At 41.0% G+C, this 22,106-nt stretch overlaps 2 protein-coding genes across 3 annotated transcripts in view; both read right to left on the bottom strand.

The window, feature by feature from the left end:
• Positions 1-4,208, bottom strand: part of iqsec1a (IQ motif and Sec7 domain ArfGEF 1a) — a 115,846-nt gene extending 111,638 nt beyond the window's left edge. The window contains exon 1 of one of the 2 annotated variants that reach the window (XM_034311931.2): positions 3,781-4,208. In XM_034311931.2, coding sequence (XP_034167822.2) covers positions 3,781-4,109 — 329 coding nt within the window. In that variant the 5' untranslated portion in view covers positions 4,110-4,208. The remainder of the gene's footprint in view (positions 1-3,780) is intronic. The other variant, XM_053240563.1, reaches the window with a different exon arrangement.
• A 3,365-nt stretch (positions 4,209-7,573) lies between these two features.
• Positions 7,574-22,106, bottom strand: part of nup210 (nucleoporin 210) — a 47,299-nt gene continuing 32,766 nt past the window's right edge. Inside the window, exons 31-41 of the mRNA XM_053240881.1 lie at positions 21,762-21,936; positions 19,750-19,925; positions 16,669-16,892; positions 16,102-16,238; positions 14,906-15,020; positions 14,264-14,410; positions 13,882-14,132; positions 12,333-12,537; positions 11,373-11,486; positions 10,347-10,421; positions 7,574-9,543 (exon numbers count right to left, since the gene is read on the bottom strand). Of these exons, the coding sequence (XP_053096856.1) occupies positions 9,443-9,543; positions 10,347-10,421; positions 11,373-11,486; positions 12,333-12,537; positions 13,882-14,132; positions 14,264-14,410; positions 14,906-15,020; positions 16,102-16,238; positions 16,669-16,892; positions 19,750-19,925; positions 21,762-21,936 (1,720 nt within the window). The 3' untranslated portion in view covers positions 7,574-9,442. The remainder of the gene's footprint in view (positions 9,544-10,346; positions 10,422-11,372; positions 11,487-12,332; positions 12,538-13,881; positions 14,133-14,263; positions 14,411-14,905; positions 15,021-16,101; positions 16,239-16,668; positions 16,893-19,749; positions 19,926-21,761; positions 21,937-22,106) is intronic.

The raw sequence follows: 22,106 nt of genomic DNA on the forward strand, positions 1-22,106 counted from the left end.
TGACTTTTGGTAGACGGCCTCATGACTGTGCCGTATTCTTTCCATTTTTATTAACGGAATTTAAGTCAGCATTTAGATTTTTGTTTTTAAGTATGAAATTATCGACGCTATTAATTAAATTCTGTATTGGAATATGAGCGTTTGGAGTTTATCGCAGTCATCATCAGACAGCAATGAGCTCGATCACGCTCTTCCTCCTCAGTGAAAGAAATTCCTCTCAGTATTTTCTGAATAGGTGTTTAGAAGAAAGCTCATGTGGAGTGTTCCTGCTTCCCCTCAGCGATGGTGTGATTAGTATGCAGGAGAAACGAGTCCATTTACAAGCCTCCAGGCTGCTGATACGCGCGAGCCGAATCACATATCGACGTTTAGCCCTGCGAGTTTATTAGAGCTCTGTGAAACAGAGAGATACGCAATGAGGAGGACAGACGACTCTCTCGAGCGCTGCTTTGCACGATGTTCCAACAACATGGCGTTTTCATTTCCATTCATTTATTCCAACTCCTTTAAATTCCCAGCTGCTCGGTGTAAAATTTTTCATTTTAAAGCGCGGCTCTTCGTTCTCTTCTTCTTCTCATTAGCTCAGTAAAGGAACGCAGACGGCATTAAAGTCCACAAGAGCGGCTTTTGCTTTTGACGGTTTATTTTTGTGACCAGAGGCCCGTATTCTGAAAAACATCCCACACATTTACCAGCTGCCTTCTAGATGAAAAAAAAAAAAAGCTGGAATTAATTTAAGAACAAATACACTGGAATAGCAAAGTCATGCTGCTGGAATAGGATAAAAAATACACAGATAGAGATATTCTGTGTTTACATGCGCACTAATAATCCAATATCTGTGATCAGATTATCAATAGCGCACGTGCACCGGAAGAGGAAGGGCGTGGCCAAGCTGCTGCTATGGATGATGGAAGTTTTTCGTGAATGAATATGGAGTAACGGTGAATTATGATTTTTTTCGTGAATACGGATATTCAGTAAACATACAGTACTGTAAAAAGATTCTGTAAAGCAAAGATGCCATATAAAATACTGAAATTAAATATTTCTACATATAAAAAGAGAACATTTAATTATTATTATTATTATTATTATCAGGAAGCTGTTAGAAAAAGAGCGTTCGATGTGAAGTTACGGATTTTTAGGAACTCAGTCTGAGAGCTGAACTTATAACTATAAAGCGAAGAGGCTTTCAAAAATAATTAAACATTATAAAATACTATAAACAGTAATAAAATCTGTTTTAAAAAAAGCAGACAAACGAGTCAAATTAAAATCATTTGTGTTTAAAACAGCATCAGCTCTCATGTAAAAATCTAAAAATCTAAAATTAAATCTAAAATGTTCCTTTTTTTGCATCTTTTTTACACGATCTAAAAGTAGCTCATTTTACTGACAGTAATACAGAAGAATAAAAAATAAAATAAACATCTGAGAGAAAAGCTCTTAAGAAAGAAAAAAAAGGTGTGCCAAGACTTTTGCTTTGCATTATATGACATCATTTATGAAGAAGGAGAAGAAGAAGAAGAAGAAGAAGAAGAGGAGGAGGAGGAGGAGGAAGAAGAAGAAGAAGAAGCAGGAGAAGAAGAGGAGGAGGAAGAAGAGGAGGAGGAATAAGAAGAAGAAGAAGAAGAAGAAGAGGAGGAGGAGAAGAAGAAGAAGAAGAAGAAGGAGTAAGAAGAAGAAGAAGCAGATGTTTATAATAATGGGCCTGAGCGGAGTTTTGGTCCTGCTGCAGTGTCAGTAAAGTGTCACAGGCGTATGAATAAGATATGAAGGCTATAAATGTGAAAGACGAGCTGTATGGAGTATGAGCGTGGACTCTGTGCTGTAGGAACTGAAGCTGCTCTGATTATTTTAGTTTCAGAAGAAGCTCTTTACGATGCGATCAGGAATAATTAGCGTTTAAATCATTAAACTAAATCCAGCGCTATAAAACCTGCGAAGCTTCAGATCCTGTAAATATACGGTTTAAACACACTTTCTAAACAACAGCCGAGAACAACAGCGTGTTTCAGATATCACAACACCGAGGGCAAAACCGGCCGAGCCGTCAGGGTGGGCGGGGCTTAGTCTCTCTCCCCTGTCAATCACAGCAACGCTAGCCAATCGTACACGTCTGTGAGGTCGTGTATGTGCAGGACGGCGGATAGCGCTTTCCTCCGAGTGTGTTACGCCGCCAGAACTGACCGAACTGATCGGCTCCAGTGGAGTCAGAGCTTTTATCAGCATGAAATATGAGCTCTAGAGATCTATAATATAAACTCTGTTCATCCTCATCCTCGATCTTCATCACTTCGTCTCCTGGAGACACCAGACGATGAAACGTGTCTTTTAACTCCTCCATGATCCTGAGGCTACATGCTGTCTACATAACGCACGTTAGGAATGTGGATGTGAGTGGATTAGGATCCTGCGCTTCATTAGAGGAAAACATCTTCTAATCAGCACCAAACATTATTTTCCTCCTGCATGAATTAATTATTTCAATCTCTAGCTGCACACGGCATTGAATCAGCGCTTTTCTCTCACAAGCGCTGAGACACACACGAGATGATGGAGGGAAGACTAATAAACACAGAACATAAACTCCACTGTGGAAAATAATCGTGTTCCAGTGAAATCATCTGAATCAAGATCTGAACATGAGGAATGTCTTAGTCTGATATTTTAAATAAAAATGAGTTCATCTGCAGCTGCACTTTTTCTTTTCTTTTCTTTTCTTTTGAAAAGGTGATGAAGAAGATGATCACTGTGGAGTCAAAGCCTAACCAATCTACACTGCATTAGAGATAAGATTACACTAATAGTGTTAAAATAATAATTAAAAACAACAACACAAAACAATAAACTCCTGCATGATCAGGAATGGTGTTAATTAATGCATTCATTAGTAATTTCTATCGATTATTATCACACACCTCCGAGCCCAAGGTCTATAAATAAGGGGAAAAAATTCTACTAAAAATTAATTCTACATTTAAGGACAAGACTCCAAAAGCTGAATGAAGTTTCTGTCCAATCTAATCATGTCTAATCATGCATTGAGATCAGACAAATATAGAATATTAATCCAAAATAGATAATAATAATAATAATTAAGATCCTAACACTGTGTCACTGCATAAAGGACACTATCACACTCAGTTCATTTAAAGTAAGATAGAAAATTAATGAAAAAAAACCCCCACAAAATATAAAAATCTCAGCAACGCTCCGCTCTCATACGACATCTAAACACCAAAAACATTTCCTGATCAGTAACGAGTGTTAATGAACACTTTGTTTTAACTACACACTGAGTATTTATACTGATTCCCATCCCTCACCTCCGAGCTTTTAAACAGGACAAAAATAAATGTTAATAAATAAAGACAGCAGTGTTTGCAGAACAGATCGAGTATCTGACAGAATCATGCGCTGTGATCAGGCAAAACCTTCTAAATATCGAATATTAATCTAAAATTCAGATCCTCATGTTGTGACACTGCATTAAGGACACAATAAAATCATTTTTGATTTAAAGTAAAGATATAAAATTGATGTTTTGATGAAAAAATAAACACCAGTGATGATTTCTTTTCCTCCTGCATGATCAGAGATTATCTGTGAATGGTTTGTAATTCTCTCAGATGATGCTGGGGTGAAAAGTTGATTCAGAAGATTCGAAATATCGAATATAAACCGTGTGTGTGTGTGTGTGTGTGTGTGTGTGTGTGTGTAAATGTTGTTGCACATGTGTGCACAGCTGGAGTAAACTGTGGGTTAAAGGCTTACTTCTCCTGGATGGCTGTTAAAGCAGAGAGAGCACTGGTGCTGATGCTGGGGTTGTTATTGTGCTGCTGATGCTGATGCTGATGCTGCAGGGGGCACGTGCGCAGGTGTCTCTCGTACTCCTCGTGCACGCGCGCGTTGCGGCTGCGCAGTTCGGCGACCTGCAGCTCGAGCTCGGCGATCCGCGTCTTCTGCCGCTCCAGGAGCTCGTGCTGCGCCTCGATGATCCGGTTCAGCTCGCTCAGACACTCCGCCGCCTTGCTGGGCTTCTCACCCGAACCCGAACCCGAACCTGAACCGGGCCCGGGACTCTCCATCACTCTGCTTCCCATCAAACTCGACCAACATCCGGGTTTCTTTCCGTTAGCGCAGTCCGGTTCCGCAGCCGCGCGCCGCCCGAGTCCGACACCGCCATACTGCTGAGTACCGGAGACTCCAAGTGCGCGAGCTGGAAACTTTCCTCCTCCTCTTCCTCCTCTTCCTCTTCCTCCTCACCGCACCGCAACTCCAGACACTGATTCACAAGTGTGCCGAGTCACATGAACCGACTCTTTTCGATTCAAAACAGAGGCTGTAAATGGCACGCTTGTCTGAGCTGCTGCTGACGTCACCAACACCACGCACACACACCGCATAGTGCAGAACAAAAACAACATAATAAACAAAAACAATCAGCCTGATGATGATAATAAATAATAATAATAATAATAATAATAATAATAATAATAATAAAACATTAACACTGATAAACTGATATTGATAAAATTATTTTAATATTAATTTTATCTGTTATCTACAGCACTTTATTTTATTCTATTCTTACTTTATTGTTGTTATTGTTGTCATTATTATTATTATTATTATTATTATTATTATTATTGTTGTTGTTGTTGTTGTTGTTGTTGTTAATTAACCACATTCTCCATTTCCACTTAAAACAGATTTTAAAAAATATTTTGCAGTGATTTTAAACCAAAAATCAGTTCTATGTGTTAATGGAGAATCTGATTAATTAGATAAATTAACATTATTATTATTATTATTATTATTATTATTATTTTTATCTAATCAGATTCTCCGTGACTGCTTTAAACACTGGGAATTTTAAATTAAACAAAAGTTTAAAAACTTTCTCTTGCGTATGGAAAATTTGTTTTCAAACAATATTCATTAAATTAATATTTTAAATCAAATGAGAAAGAATAAAATATATACATTAAAAATATATACATTAAAATATATTATAAAGGATACATTTATAAAATAAACAAAAATTTTCCTCACTTTTTACACATATATAAAAATAATAAGCAAACAACCAAACAAACAAACAAATAAACTTTTTTAAATGTAATTACAGCAATATATTTTAAGATTTTGGAAATGTGTCTCAATTATATTTTGAATTAAAGTAAAATTCTTTTTTTTTTTTTTTTTGTTAAATAATATTTATCAGTTTTAAAAGGTGGCGTCACTACAAAAACAAAAACCATAAATAAATAAATAAATAAATAAATAAATAAATAAATAAATAAAGTATTGTGATTTGTTTGTTATTAAATTTTACATGGCCTCTAGAGGGCGCTGCAGAGAGAGAAAAGAATGTATATATGTATATATTTCTTTCTCCTAATAAAATGTTAAAGTTAAATTTATTGCTGGTGAAACTGAAACATGTTTTAAACGATGAAGTTCAAAGTAAAGCATCATTTCACTTCCGGTTTTACTGATTATATCACCACATCTGGAATTTAACTCAAAACATCTGTCTCTCTCATTTTTCATATTGATTTCACATCAATAAGATGAAGTCTTTTAGAATAAAAGCAGCTCATTTAAAATGTTATTGAATAAATGGACAAAAGACACACAGGCTGCAGCACAACGCTGTTATTACGAAGCAGAATTTAAAAAATTTTACAAAAAAGGAAAAAAATATCGAAGCAAATCGTCTGAACTGAGAATCACTCGCCTGCTGCAGAAGACATGCTGCTGCTTCTGCTTATTATTCATTTATAAGTTTTTGATTAACAGGACACAGTGTCTCTGAGGTCAAGCTGAAGTTCTTACAGAGAAACCTGGAGCTTTAAAAAAATAAAAATAATAAATAAAAATACAATAAAAAAAATTACTCGTCTCTGTACAACTGGACGATCGCAGATCTGCGCTGAATTTTGTAGATGAATTAAATATTAAATATTTCTAGATGAGATCATCGAAGCTAATCCATGTTGAAATGTGAAAGTAATTCTGCTTCTTTAAAAAATTTAATTTAATTTGTTTTTTAGTTTCAGGGTTACAAGAACAGGAAACACACACAAGCAAATTAAAAACAAATAATACACACATATCATAAGAATGCATTTTAATGCTGTTTAACATATTAGTGCTTGTGCTTGTTGAAATGTGGAAGTAGTTCTGCTTATTATTTTATTTTATTTTGTTTCTTTATTTAATTTAATTTATTTATTCGTTTCAGGGTTACAAGAACAGGACCAGGACAGCTTGAATGAGATTTACAGAAGCGAACAAAAAAGAAAATAGAGAAATGTTCATAGAAATAATAGATTAATTAATAATACACTGATCCAGCTACACAAAATTAAAAAAAAAAATTATTTATTTACTGCGAAGGCGACGAAATCACTTGAGAAATTTCCAGAATTTTTGTTACATCACGTGTTTGTTATGTTCTGGATTTTTTTTTTTTTTAATATATCCTCTAAACATTTCATTTATTTCTATTCTGCTTTAAACACTAACGCTGTACTGAAAGTGCTTCAGTTACGATAAAAGAAGGTGATAAATATGAAATATTTCAGTTATATACAGAAACGTCTCGATTCCTAACGAGAGCTTTTGGTTAAAAATCATCAGCGTCTGTTATTAAATGTTTATTATAATAAACACACTGATGTGCTGCGTGTAAACGGCTCTCGTGAGATTTTATTAATCCGAGTGAAATTTCTGATAGCAACAAAAACAGCTGTTGTGCTGCTACAGCGCCCCCTAGTGGAACACAGAATGAAAACAAGCCAACAAGTCGTCAAATATTCACTTAAAATTAAACACACGTTAATTTCATTTATTATTATTATTATTATGTGGGAAAGTAGATCATATAAGCAGGATTCAGGATATAAAACTCAAACAGGGTTTTAGAAAAAGATATTTAATCAGCAAAACAGCAAACAAACGTTGAAATGTTACAGAAAAGCAGTCTAATACATTTATTTAAATACAATCAGGACGTATTTTGTCTTCTTATCTGATATACAAACTCCAAACAGCTGACCGATGAGGATGAGGAGGATGAGGATGATGTGGCTGAACTCCTCGAAACATAAAACTCACATTGTCAAAGTTTCACACGTGATTCACAGGAGGAAATAAAAAAAAAAGCCAAAACAATCTTTATTTTATTTTATTTTATTTTATACACTGTTGCAGTCTTAGAGGCTGAAAAAAACCAACAACATGGTACCGAGCCCTGACCTCTGACCCCTGAGGTATACAGGTTAAAAAAAAAAATAAATTCACAATTCTGATCAAAATAATTCACAAAGGTCACGTGTACAGAATACGTCTGAACACGTGAGGGATCTCGGGTTAACGAGAGTTTAAAAGTCTGAGTCCACGACCAATAAACTGTTTATAATTTCCTCAAAAATTTAAAACAGAAATTCTCTGTTTTAATAATTAATTCATTTTACATACTGAAGTGACGCCTGAACAGACGAGAAAAAAAAGTTTGTGCAAAAATGAAATGTCTTGCTGCTTTATTCTCACACACCACTTTTATTTTTATTTTTTGGTTAAAACAGATTTCTTCTAACAAAGACCTACATTTTCCCTTTTTCACCCAGAAACCTTGAGAGATGTAAACTTGTGTAAACGATTACTCGTGTTCATCACTAACATACAGCGATATTTCTTAGAGTGCAGATAAATATATATTCAGTAAATCGCAATAATTAATCTGCACAATAGTCCAATTTTGGCGGATTTTTTTATAATTATGGACAGATTTAGAAACGGCACTGGACCTGTGCTTGAAGAAGACAATCTTCTAATTATTCTGAATAATCATTCGAATTTCTTTATAATTCAGTAAACTAAAATAAAGCGTATTAATACGGAAACATAGTTACTTGAGAAAAATAATTAGGGGTCCAAGCACCTAGTGACAGCAGCACTACTGTTTCATTAAGATTCTTCTTCTTCTTCTTCTCCACTAAAACTAATCGTGTTGAGCAAACTGTAGCTCGCTAGACATTTTTCCTCATTTACATAATATGCAAAAACTATTTTTGCAAACTAGTGCTTGGATGTTTCACATCGTTACAAAAAATTGATTACTCAAAACAAAATGGCCGCCACATCTCCAACTACAGAATGGCGGAGTGTAATTTACTCAATCAGCTACGAGACACGACATTTTAGTCGGATTCGCATGAAACTTCGCATGAAAATTATAAGACTAAATGCTGAGGCCGTGTGCGAAGGTTGGGGCGTGGTCATCCATGGCTGGGGGGCGGAGTTAAATTCAAATATCAGGCACTATAAATCAGATCAAGCTGTACTGCATCGTTGTGGTTCATCTGTGAGCGGAATTTCAACTGGCGGTCGTGTTATTTAAAAAAAAACAAAAACAAACAAAAAAAAAACACATGGCCGCCATCAGCCAATCAGCTTCCAGCACACACATCATGGTGTTAGCATTAAGCTACCATCACAAAACCAAATCTCTGGTTGCTTTAGTGCTCTGTGCAACCTGGCAAGAAGTAGCCACTAGCGGCGCGAGCTGCAAATGGTGCTTGGGCCCCGCACATCGCAACTTGAGATTATTATTATTATTATTATTATTTCTGATGGTTGTTAGAATAAAACCAGTTCCTGATGGTTGACTCAGACTTTTGAACCCTGGATGTGAGCAGTAATTTAAGATCCTCAGTTGTTTCACATGAATAATGGAGAAGCTGCCCAGTGGCTCAGACGAGTCGCGTTAACGCTTCGTCAAAAACAGTAGAAACGTTTTCACTTCACAAAAAAAAAAAAAAAACTGGCTTAGGATCCTTTTCTTCTGCATTAACACACGTTTTTTTCCGCAGTGAGGCATAGCGAGGACGGATTCAGTGATGACACTACACCCACGTTATTCACAATACTAGAATAATAATATTAATAATGCGCTACATCACGTGATTAGCGTGTTGGATGTGAGGTCCTGAGATTTCACGTATTCACAGATTCATCAGATCGACTGGAATAAAAATGCCCGGAGTTATAAAACATGCAAAAAAAAAAAAAAAAAAAAATCTAGGCTATCATAAATAATCAGTTTTACAAAAAAAAAAAAAAAAGGGAAAAAAAAAAGTCAAATCAGCAAAAGTAAGTATAAGAAAGCAACACACACACACAGACACACACACAGACACACACACAGACACAAACTTCAACCTGCAGTGCAACGAATCTCACACACACTCGAGCGCTAATTCAGGATGCGATTGCTGAGCACACACACACGCGCGCGCACACACGCGCACACACACGCACAGACACGCACACACACGCACACACACGCACACACACCACTTGTGTGTTTTTCTTCGTATCGAAGGCACTTGGGACAGACGGAGGTTTGCGTATTTGCGGCTGCATTTCAGCGGCAGTTGTAGTCTGGAGAGAACAGACGCAGCTTCGGGCTGCTCCTCAGATCAGACGAATGGAGCGAGCTGTTAAAATGACTCGCGGCCGGAGACGCTGCAGCAGGAAGCAAGAAAACGAGACAAAGACAACAGAGTCAGAAATATGTTTATATTATAACACGTATTTATGCTATGAAGAAAAAAGTAATAGCACCCTGTCAAGAGATAAAACCACTGATTTACAGACAGGAACAGGTACAGAAGAGGAAGAGGAACAGGTAGAGGAAGAGGAACAGGTACAGGAAGAGGAAGAGGAAGAAGAACAGGAAGAGGTACAGGTACAGAAGAGGAACAGGTACAGGAAGGGCAACAGGAAGAGGAAGAGGTACAGGAAGAGGAAGAAGAACAGGTACAGGAAGTGGAACAGGTAAAGGAAGAGGAAGAGGAGCAGGAAGAGGAAGAGGAACAGGTACAGGAAGGGCAACAGGAAGAAGAACAGGAAGAGGAACAGGTACAGGAAGAGGAACAGGAAGAAGAACAGGAAGAGAAACAGGTACAGAAGAGGAACAGGTACAGGAAGGGCAACAGGAAGAGGTACAGGAAGAGGAACAGGAAGAAGAACAGGAAGAGGAACAGGTACAGGAAGAGGAACAGGAAGAAGAACAGGAAGAGAAACAGGTACAGAAGAGGAACAGGTACAGGAAGGGCAACAGGAAGAGGAAGAGGAAGAAGAACAGGAAGAGGAAGAGGAGCAGGAAGAGGAAGAGGAACAGGTACAGGAAGGGCAACAGGAAGAGGAAGAGGAAGAAGAACAGGAAGAGGTACAGGAAGAGGAACATGTACAGGTACAGGAAGAGGTACAGGAAGAGGTACAGGTACAGGTACAGGAAGAGGTACAGGAAGAGGTGTGTGCAGTACCTGGAGCGGGCGGAGTTCTCTGGATGAAGGCAGGATGAACTGGTGGGTCTCTCGGAGAGAAAATGGCGTGACACACTGCGGAGGAAGAGAAAATCCATCACAGTTACCTTCATACGTTGCAGAGTAAATATTACAGGATCAGATCAGAAAAAAAACTGGTGGATTGGATGCGAGAAGGAAAAAATGATCCAATCCTCTAACAAAGAAAAACTGGAATTAGGTTTGGAAGAGATTTTTTAAAATTACAGAAGAATATTTAATATACATAAAGTACATACTCTTAATACTTTTAATTTATATTCATGAAAACGCAACAGGATGAGAAACGGATCCTTTTATCTTAAAATTCTGAATCATTAAAAAGACCACATTGTGCGTTTAAAATAAAAAATTATTTCATCTCTGAAAAATAACGTATTTCTGACAGAACTCTCAGAACGCTCTAGTATTCAGAACATTTGCATTTTCCATATTCTAGGAATAAAAAACGGGAATATCTAACATCTAACCAGCATTTAAAAGTCTACTGAAGCGCGTTTCATAAACCTGCTGGCTCAAAGACTCTCGTGTCACGTGGTGTAAGAATAAAGCTTTGAACAAATGTACATTGTTTATGAGACGCTCTTTTTAAAAACAAATTTAAAAAAAAAATCAACAATGTATGTTTCCTAAAACTGGATATTTTGCAGTAAATTAATTTCTAGCTGTCGGTATCCGAGCCACAGTTTTATTTTTTATTTTGGAAAAATAATAAAGATTCTTTGAAAAGCTTGGATTGGTTCTAGTTTTCTAAAAAAGTGATGCGTTGAAGAATTTCTTTTTGCTTTTCTTCATGTTAACGCACATATGCAGTATTTTTATTATACATGTCACATAAGGATGAAGATGATATCACTATGGAAACCTCACACACACACACACACACACACACACACACACACACACACACACACACACACACACACACACGATATAAAATAAATAAAACCCAGGCTGAGTGAGTGACGGATGATTAGCGCTGCTTACCGATAACGATGACGGCTGTACCTGCCAGGAGAGCAAACAGCGTGAAGAACATGACCTGATACGAGTCCATGAACTGCTGCAGGATCCCGACTCCCTCTCCCCCGACCACGCCCGCTGCCACACACAGTTACAGCAACACATTTAACAACCCGCTACGAATCAACACACTGACCTCTGACCCTCACAACACTCACAACTCACAGCTCTACTGACCTGCAGGAAGCTGATATTTATACAGGAAAAAATATTAAAACCCTAAACGTTCAGCTGTTCATTTTTTTCTGTTGTCACACCAACAATCTTAATAATATATAAAACTGAAGCCTAATGATTTTTGGTTATGACAGTCTCCGAAAAAAAAGTTACTAAATTATCTTTTGTAAATATGCATCTTTCACCTGGAAAAGTATCTTTAAAGCTCTAAAAATATTACATTACACATTACAGCATTATTAATGTACACAGCAACTTTATGAAGCAACGCTGCATCGTAAAATGATATTGTTATTCTATTAAGTGACGTCTTCACTCCGTTAAACATCATCGCTGCTTCGTTGTGTGACATCATTACTCTGTCGAGCGACACTGTTACTGCGTTAAGTGCCATCGTTATTTCTTTACTTCCTTAAGTGATACCGTTACTTAATTAAGAGACACCGTTACTTTGTTAATCAAAACTGTTGTGTTAAGTGACACTGTTACTGTGTTAAGTGACACTGTTACTGTGTTAAGCGACACTGTTACTGTGTTAAGTGACACTGTTACTTCGTTAAGCGACACTGTTACTGTGTTAAGCGACACCGTTACGGGTTAAGCGACATTGTTACTGTGTTAAGTGACATTGTTTCTTTCTCATTACATTTAAATAATCTGTGTAAAGTTCTGTGTAAAGCTGAACTGGAAACTCTAACGACTCTAACGTTCCTGAGCTGAAGATGGAGAGAGAGTGGAGCAGAGAACCTCTGGTGGTGGAGCTGGGGTCTGCAGTGTGTACGACGGTGATGGGGATGAGCAGCTGCTGCTCGCTGCCGGGACTCGACACGGTCACAGAGGCAGACGTGACGTCGCGCAGGTTCAGCAGCGTCACGGTGTATCTGATGAAGCTCGGGTAGGTGGAGGAAACCTCCTTCTCCTGGACCAGGATGGAGGGAGAGCTCGACTTCACCTACAGGTCAAGGCAAGGAGAGAGGCGTTTACCCCACACACACACACACACACACACACACACACAAAAAAGCCAAAATTAAGATAAAAAGGGATTTAAATTTTCTTGTTTCAAGTGTGTTCATTTTGCTGGTGAAAAAAAAATCCTAAGGTTTAAATGGGAATTAAAAACACTTTTCCATTACAAGCACTAAACAGTAACAAAACAATAATTCACTCTTCTGCTCAAAACACATGATGAAACGTAACAAACAAAAGCTAGCCTAGCGAGTGAGCGCTAACCTAGCGATCATAGCTACTGAAACACTACAGACGGAAGGTTGTTACATGCAGATGTGTGATGGTGCTGTGATGGAGGTATGAAGAAGAAGCTGATGCAGACGAGGTGTGATGGGGGTGTGATGGAGGTGTGATGGAGGTGTGATGGAGGCGTGATTGGAGCTATGATGGAGGCGTGATGGAGGCGTGATGGAGGCGTGAATGGAGGTGTGATGGAGGCGTGATTGGAGCTATGATGGAGGCGTGATTGGAGGTGTGATGGAGGCGTGATTGGAGCTATGATGGAGGCGTGATTGGAGCTATGATGGAGGCGTGATTGGAGCTATGATGGAGGTGTGATGGAGGCGTGATTGGAGCTATGATGGAGGCGTGATTGGAGCAGTGATTGGAGCTATGATGGAGGCGTGATTGGAGCTATGATGGAGGCGTGATTGGAGCTATGATGGAGGCGTGATGGAGACGTGATTGGAGCAGTGATTGGAGCTATGATGGAGGCGTGATTGGAGCAGTGATTGGAGGTGTGATGGAGGTGTGATTGGAGGCGTGATGGAGACGTGATTGGAGCAGTGATTGGAGCTATGATGGAGGCGTGATTGGAGCAGTGATTGGAGCTATGATGGAGGTGTGATTGGAGGCGTGATGGAGACGTGATTGGAGCAGTGATTGGAGGTGTGATGGAGGCGTGATTGGAGCTATGATGGAGGCGTGATTGGAGCAGTGATTGGAGCAGTGATTGGAGGCGTGATTGGAGCAGTGATTGGAGGCGTGATGGAGACGTGATTGGAGCAGTGATTGGAGCTATGATGGAGGCGTGATTGGAGCAGTGATTGGAGCTATGATGGAGGCGTGATTGGAGGTGTGATGGAGACGTGATTGGAGCAGTGATTGGAGCAGTGATTGGAGCTATGATGGAGGCGTGATTGGAGCTATGATGGAGGCGTGATTGGAGCTATGATGGAGGCGTGATTGGAGCTATGATGGAGGCGTGATTGGAGGTGTGATGGAGGCGTGATTGGAGGTGTGATGGAGGCGTGATTGGAGGCGTGATGGAGGTGTGTTGACGTACCTGCAGGTGCTGCAGCAGTCCCGTGGCTCCGTACACACTGAACTCGGCGGTGGTGTGCTGGCTGCTCAGGATGATGTGTGTTTGATCGGAGTAGAATCCGGGATTCACCTGCAGCTCAGCGCTGACTCGCTCTCCTGAAAAACGACTTCCCTCCACATCCGCCTCCACCCTCACTCCGCTCATGGACACGCCCAGAACCTTCACCTGCTGCTCCGTCATCAGCCCGAGGGTCAACACACAGCTGTACACACCTGCAGCACACGAAGTCTCCTCACTCACACACTCAGCGATTTACATCAGACTCGCTGACGCTACGTTAGATCAACAATCTTAAACTGCGCTTTGCTTTTCAACCAGAAAAGTACACCAGGTGTACACACACCTGTGCTTGTGTCGAAGGTGGTGTGTGTGTGATAGACGTCGTGGGCGGAGAAGTCGACGGCGTCGCTGGTGAACTGCAGACGGCAGCTGATGGACTTCTCCGGCTGCAGAGACGCGACGCTTTCCAACTGAGCGAGCGAGCAGCTTCCTGTACAAAAAAATACATAAATAAATAAATAACACACACACACACACACACACACACACACACACACACACACACACACACATATTAAAAGACTTGTTTATCTGAAACTGATCACAAAACTACACAAGTTCATAATTTATTGTTATTCTAATTATTCTTCACTGAGATTAATCCCAAACTATAACTCTATAACTGCGATCCACAAACACAGATTAAATCTGAACCTGGATTAAATCAGAGTTTATCTAATAATCCAGATTCTCCAAAAAATAAAAAAATAAAAAAAAAATAACCTTGTTTTCAAATAATCACAGTTGCGTTTATGCCATTTGTTTAATCCTGGCTGTAGTTAAACTTCAGATTAACATTAATTCCATTACTCAGTTATTTAAAATGTCAGATTCTCAGATTTAAATTTCATTCTTGCAGTTAGAAAAAACATTTTCAGAAAATTTTAGAAGAACGGCTCATTTTGCGGAGCTCCGCTTGGCGTACCGATGAGGTTGGTTCCTCGCTCTCTGGTGGTGAGGAGCACTTTGGTCTCTCTCTCGTTTCTCACAGAACCCGAGGGAACCGTTGCGACCGTCCTGGAGACTCTGTTCACGACGACCTAACACACACACACACACACACACACACACACACACACACACACACACACACAATAAGAATAACAACACAAAGGGAGCTCCTCAGGGCAGTGTAGATGGTCCATGGTGTTCTTCTGCCTTACGATGATGCAGGACTCTCAGCTTATATCTGATTAACATCTTTTCCAGAATATACGTAGCACGGTGTATATCTCTACATTCTATCTGTCTATATATAAAATTAGGTTTTAGGTTGGTTAATGTATCAGGCATTATTATTTATAGAATAATTAAATCATCTACTGCCTTATGAACCATTTTTTATTTTCCAGACGACATTCCTTTCAGCTTTTTACGTGTTGGAATATTAAAAGCTGCTTTACAATTACACACTCCTGCTCCATAAAAAATCCTGTTTGTGACAGCCGACTCTTGACACACGATCACTTCTTCATTCTCATGCATGATGTGATCCTGAGAATTCTCCACAACTGAGGTTTTCTTTCCATCTCCATCTTTAAAACTTTCTCCGAGGCCCTTTTCCACACGTTTATTTATATTTCTGCAGTCTGCATTTTGGCCTCCCATCCACACGAAAACCATTTTGCGTCACCGAAAACAAAGCCTTTCGAAAAGGCGGAGAAATTTTATACTCGGCTTTCAGCGTTTCTGCGTGGACGTGAAAATGCAGACGTCACGGCGTGAACCTGCGCATGCCCGTTGCGTGTGTTTTGCGAGTGTCGTGCTCTTTTACATGACACAATACGATCTCGCGCTGTACTGCTCCTGAATCCATCACTCTAGCGCTTCTCCTTCACGCAACTCTTAACAATATTCCTTTTTTTTTTGCATTCACATGTGGATGGAGATATTTTTGAAAATCGAGGAGTAAAAACTTGTCAGAAATGTCAGTGATATCCGTCTACGTGAGGACGCAGCCTCAGATTAAAGTAATGATGTACATAAAGCTGCTTCAAGTTAATGATGTCATCAAGGCGATCAAGACAGTGCTGTAGTGAAGCGTTATGAGGCATTTATAACATTTATAACAGTTAATAACTTGCTTAAAAAAGGGATTTTATTGTTCCTGGTGTTTATCACCTCTCTGTACGTGCGCAGGTGTCCTGGAATCTCGTAATAAACCGTCACAGTTCCCACGTCTCTAGCTACAGCCACGCCCGTTTTGGGATGGATCTCCAGGATGGCGCTGGATGAAGAGCTCCACGTTCCTGACAGACCTAACAAACAAACAAACAAACAAACAAAACAACACAGTGATGTCAGGATTAATAATAATATTAAACAGCAGTAAGTGAAGTGTACTAGCAGTGATGACACGATGACAGTGTTGTGATAAATGAAGTCCTGATAGTTTTTTTAAAGAATATTGTATGTAGACGCTTTCCATAAATGTTACAGAAACACATTTCTCCTTACAGAAAGCTTCACCATATCAATGATTTTTTAAAATCTATTTATTATTAGTGGATTGTTTGCCGTACACGTCCCTGTGACTGAGCTGTTACTATAGAAACGATAACGTATTAGAACAAGAATATTAATATAAACCTGTCATTCAAAGCTGCACTACTTGATAGAAAATTAATCAACACCTTCTGACCAATCAGAATCTGGAAATTTAACAGCGGCGTGGTGTTATGAACTCACCGTCACCATGGCTGACGAGCTGCGCTGAAAAACACACGACGTCAGCGGGCACCAGGTCGTGGGCGTCGACCGGCTGGATGGCGTGATGGACGGGAAGAGCGACGTAATCCACCAGGCTGCTTTGCTCCGAATCCCAAACACTCAACAACGTCAAACCCACGTTTACTGTCCTCACCGTGAGAGAGCTGTTACTCACACCTTTACCCACCTGCACCAGGTCGTCCCTGTGCGCGCACACACACACACACACACACACACACACACACACACACACAGAGAGAAAGAAAGAGATGGAGAAAGAGAAAGAGAGAAAGAGAGAAGAGATTAGAAGTCGTAAGAATAAGCCCAAGTTTAAAAAACATACCAAAAAAAGTTCATATCCAAATTTCGTCAGCACTATCTGAGAAAAGAGGATATACAAGAGGAAGTGAAATAAAACCAATATATTTTTTAAATTTATATTGTTTACTGTAAATAGGAGTCACAAAAGTGTATCAGGTTTTAGGTAGAAGAGAAGAAGCAGAGGAGAAGTGGAGATTCGGAACAATGAACCAGGAGAACTTCTGGATCTAATGGACCGTTTCTCTAATTTATGTCGCATGTTTTCATTTGACTCGTATTTTCTGATGTATCTGACGTATTTTCACTCTTATTAACTCTTTACCAGAAAACCTCAACATGACTTCTAAAAAATATTTATTCTACACGTACATTATGTGAGATTTTATTACACAAATGTGACAAAAATGGCAACAATACCTGAAGAATTATTGCATGTTTTCAAAGTGCTGTGTAACACACTCGGAGGAAAGCGCTATCTACCCTCTTCCACATACATGAACGCACACACACCATTGATTGGCTACTGTCACTGTGATTGACAGGGGAGAGAGAGTATGCCCCGCCCACCCAGAGAGCAGGACTGATTTCAGTCTAAATCTCAGTCCATCTTTGAAAAGAATTTTGTGCAGCTTGAACAATAATTCATGACGTTTTTAAACGTGTTCTTTTATTTTCTAAGACACAGAATCGCTTGTTCCCAGAGAGAGTGCTTTGTGTGTGTGTGCGTTTTATTCTATCTGTGTGTGTGTGTGTGTGTGTGTGTGTGTGATGGTGAAATATTCAGTAGTGGATCAATATCCTCATCCTCATAATAATACGATCCAGCTAAACCCTCAACACCCCGAACACCGTAAACCCTCAACGCCCCGCTAAACCCTCAACGCCCTCAACACCCCAGACGCCGCGAACCCTCAACACCCAGAACACCGCGAACCCTCAACGCCCAGAACGCCGCGAACCCTCAACGCTCAGAACGCCGCACACCCTCAACGCTCAGAACGCCGCACACCCTCAACGCTCAGAACGCCGCACACCCTCAACGCTCCGAACGCCGCACACCCTCAACGCTCCGAACGCCGCACACCCTCAACGCTCAGAACGCCGTAAACCCTCAACGCTCAGAACGCCGCACACCCTCAACACTCAGAACGCCGTAAACCCTCAACACTCAGAACGCCGTAAACCCTCAACGCTCCGAACGCCGTGAACCCTCAACGCTCAGAACGCCGCACACCCTCAACACTCCGAACGCCGCGAACCCTCAACGCTCAGAACGCCGCGAACCCTCAACACCCCAGACGCCGCACACCCTCAACACTCCGAACGCCGCGAACCCTCAACGCTCAGAACGCCGCGAACCCTCAACACCCCAGACGCCGCGAACCCTCAACACTCCGAACGCCGCACACCCTCAACGCTCCGAACGCCGCGAACCCTCAACGCTCAGAACGCCGTAAACCCTCAACACTCAGAACGCCGTAAACCCTCAACGCTCAGAACGCCGTAAACCCTCAACGCTCAGAACGCCGCGAACCCTCAACGCTCAGAACGCCGCTAACCCTCAACGCTCAGAACGCCGCACACCCTCAACGCTCAGAATGCCGTAAACCCTCAACACCCCAGACGCCGCAAACCCTCAACACTCCGAACGCCGCACACCCTCAATGCTCAGAACGCCGCGAACCCTCAACGCTCAGAACGCCGTAAACCCTCAACACTCAGAATGCCGTAAACCCTCAACGCTCAGAACGCCGTAAACCCTCAACACTCAGAATGCCGTAAACCCTCAACGCTCAGAACGCCGTAAACCCTCAACACTCAGAATGCCGTAAACCCTCAACGCTCAGAATGCCGTAAACCCTCAACGCTCAGAACGCCGTAAACCCTCAACACTCAGAACGCCGCACACCCTCAACGCTCAGAACGCCGCACACCCTCAACGCTCAGAACGCCGTAAACCCTCAACGCTCAGAATGCCGTAAACCCTCAACGCTCAGAACGCCGCACACCCTCAACGCTCAGAACGCCGCACACCCTCAACGCTCAGAACGCCGCACACCCTCAACGCTCAGAACGCCGTAAACCCTCAACGCTCCGAACACCGCACACCCTCAACGATCCGAACGCCGCAAACCCTCAACACCCCAGACGCCGCAAACCATAAAAACACCCCGAACGCCAATAAATAAACTCCAGCATTTCGGAGTCTGAGCACAAACTCTACTGTGTAATAACTGCAGCACTTGTCTGACTCTCTCCCTGTATATCTTTATGTATCCATCTGTCTCTCTCTCCATCTCTCAGTCTCTTTGTCTATATCTGTCTGTCTCTCTCCCCATCTGTCTCTCTCAGTTTCTTTGTCTATATTCTTCTCTCTCCATCTCTCTCTCCATCTCTCTCTCCATCTCTCTCTCCATCTCTCTCTCTCTCAGAGGAAACTATTAGAACGTGTGTGATGTATGAGGTTCTCCGCCGGGGCCGACAGTCTCGTGCTCGTTCCTCAAACTGCTCATTAAAACCACTCGCTCAGGTGGAAACAGATTTATTTAAAAGCGAGAGAGAAAGCAAAAAAAACTATTTTCATCAGTTTTCAAATTAAATATAGATTTTTTTTTTTAAAACAATTTTGCAATTTTTATATGTATGTACATAAAACAGTATAAAATTATACTCTGTACACATCTGGTCAAAGGTCAGAGGTGAGAGGTGAGAGGTGAGTGGAGGTGAGTGGAGGTGTACCTGTTGGTGGAGAAGGTGAGCTGGGAGTTGTGGCTGTGCAGAGCTTCACCACTGCTGTCGTGGAAGTGGACGGTGAAGGTGAGGACGGAGCCGAGCGGGACGGCCGACAGCATCTCTTTGTTAGAGGTGTAGAAAACTGGACTGGTGCTCAGTCTCAGGTACGACACGGTCACCACCTGCAAACACCACCACCAACATGAACATCAACACCATCATCAACACCAACACACACCAGCATAGTACACCAACGTGAACTCCATCATCATCACCACCAACATGAGCTCCATCATTATCAACTGCAACATGAACTCCATCACCATCATCATCATCATCATCATCAACACCAACATGAACTCCATCATCACCACCACCAACATGAACTCCATCATCAACACCAACATGAACTCCATCATCATCACCACCAACATGAACTCCATCATCAACACCAACATGAACTCCATCATCCACATCAACACCAACATGAACTCCATCAACAGCAACACAAACTCCATCATCATCATCAACACCAACATGAACTCCATCATCACCAACATGAACTCCATCATCAACAGCAACATGAACTCCATCAACACCAACATGAACTCCATCATCCACATCAACATGAACTCCATCATCATCAACACCAACATGAACTCCATCAACAGCAACACGAACTCCATCATCATCATCAACACCAACATGAACTCCATCATCACCAACATGAACTCCATCACCATCAACACCAACATGAACTCCATCATCACCAACATGAACTCCATCAACACCAACATGAACTCCATCATCCACATCAACATGAACTCCATCATCCACATCAACACCAACATGAACTCCATCAACAGCAACACGAACTCCATCATCATCATCAACACCAACATGAACTCCATCATCACCAACATGAACTCCATCATCCACATCAACATGAACTCCATCATCATCAACACCAACATGAACTCCATCATCATCAACACCAACATGAACTCCATCATCATCAACAACATGAGCTCCATCACCATCAACATGAACTCCATCATCATCAACATGAACACTGTGAATATGAACACCACCACCATGAGCTCCATCACCATCAACACCAACATGAGCTCCATCATCAACACCAACATGAGCTCCATCATCAACATGAACTCCATCATCCACATCAACATGAACTCCATCATCCACATCAACATGAACTCCATCATCATCAACACCAACATGAACTCCATCATCATCAACACCAACATGAAATCCATCATCATCAACAACATGAGCTCCATCACCATCAACATGAACACTGTGAATATGAACACCACCAACATGAGCTCCATCACCATCAACACCAACATGAGCTCCATCATCAACACCAACATGAGCTCCATCATCAACACCAACATGAGCTCCATCATCATCAACACCAACATGAACACTGTGAATATGAAGACCAACAGGAATATGAACAACACCAACATGAGCTCCATCACCATCAACAACATGAACTCCATCATCATGAACCAACTAGGCTTGTGAGATTGAGTGTAAAGTGCCACTGATGGGATCTCCTCAGGCTTTGAGGGGAAAATGAAGGGGGCGGTACATCATTACATCTGAAAAGTTATCAGAACCTGGTTAAAAGGTGGCTATGGCAGCAATCGGCAGTATTTAATCATGTTATTTAATCATGTTTTTGCTTATTTAATCATCATTTTTAAACGACACGTGCATGAGCTCTGTGTCGAACAGTAGAGTCAGAGAAAGATGTTGTGCTGCTCTGCTCTACTCAGTCAGCAGGTTATTAAGGTTCATATACGACACGAAAAAGGAAACGCGTATTACGAGACACAAAACACTTTATTTTTGTTGATCTTAAAGCTTCAGACTCCACATTTTCCGTTTTAAATCGTCTGAATCTATGGACGCAACTTCTGATACCATCATGAATCACCCCAAGCCTAATACCAACATCAACACTATAATGGTATGAAAGTGGGCGTTACCTTCACGGCGAGGATGATGGTCTGGTTGACCCCGAAGCTCTCCTGAGCGGTGATCTGTAAGGACGCCGTGCCCGTCAGCGAGCCTGACGTGAGATGGCCGTTATCATCCACGTGGACGAGAGGAGCTTTATCAGGACAATCTAGAACCCGATACGACAGAGAACCCACTCCATCCCTGAAGGCAGAGGAACATCAGCGATATTTCATTAACATCATACAAACAGTTATCCTTTAATCTAACATGCAATATCTATTTATTTAAAACTGTGTCCAGTTTTAATCCATTTATTAACAAATACAGAACATTTACATTCTTCTGAAAGTTTGAAGAAAGCAACTGTAAGC

The sequence above is a fragment of the Pangasianodon hypophthalmus genome, chromosome 16 (assembly GCF_027358585.1).
Source record: "Pangasianodon hypophthalmus isolate fPanHyp1 chromosome 16, fPanHyp1.pri, whole genome shotgun sequence".
NCBI lineage: Eukaryota > Metazoa > Chordata > Actinopteri > Siluriformes > Pangasiidae > Pangasianodon > Pangasianodon hypophthalmus.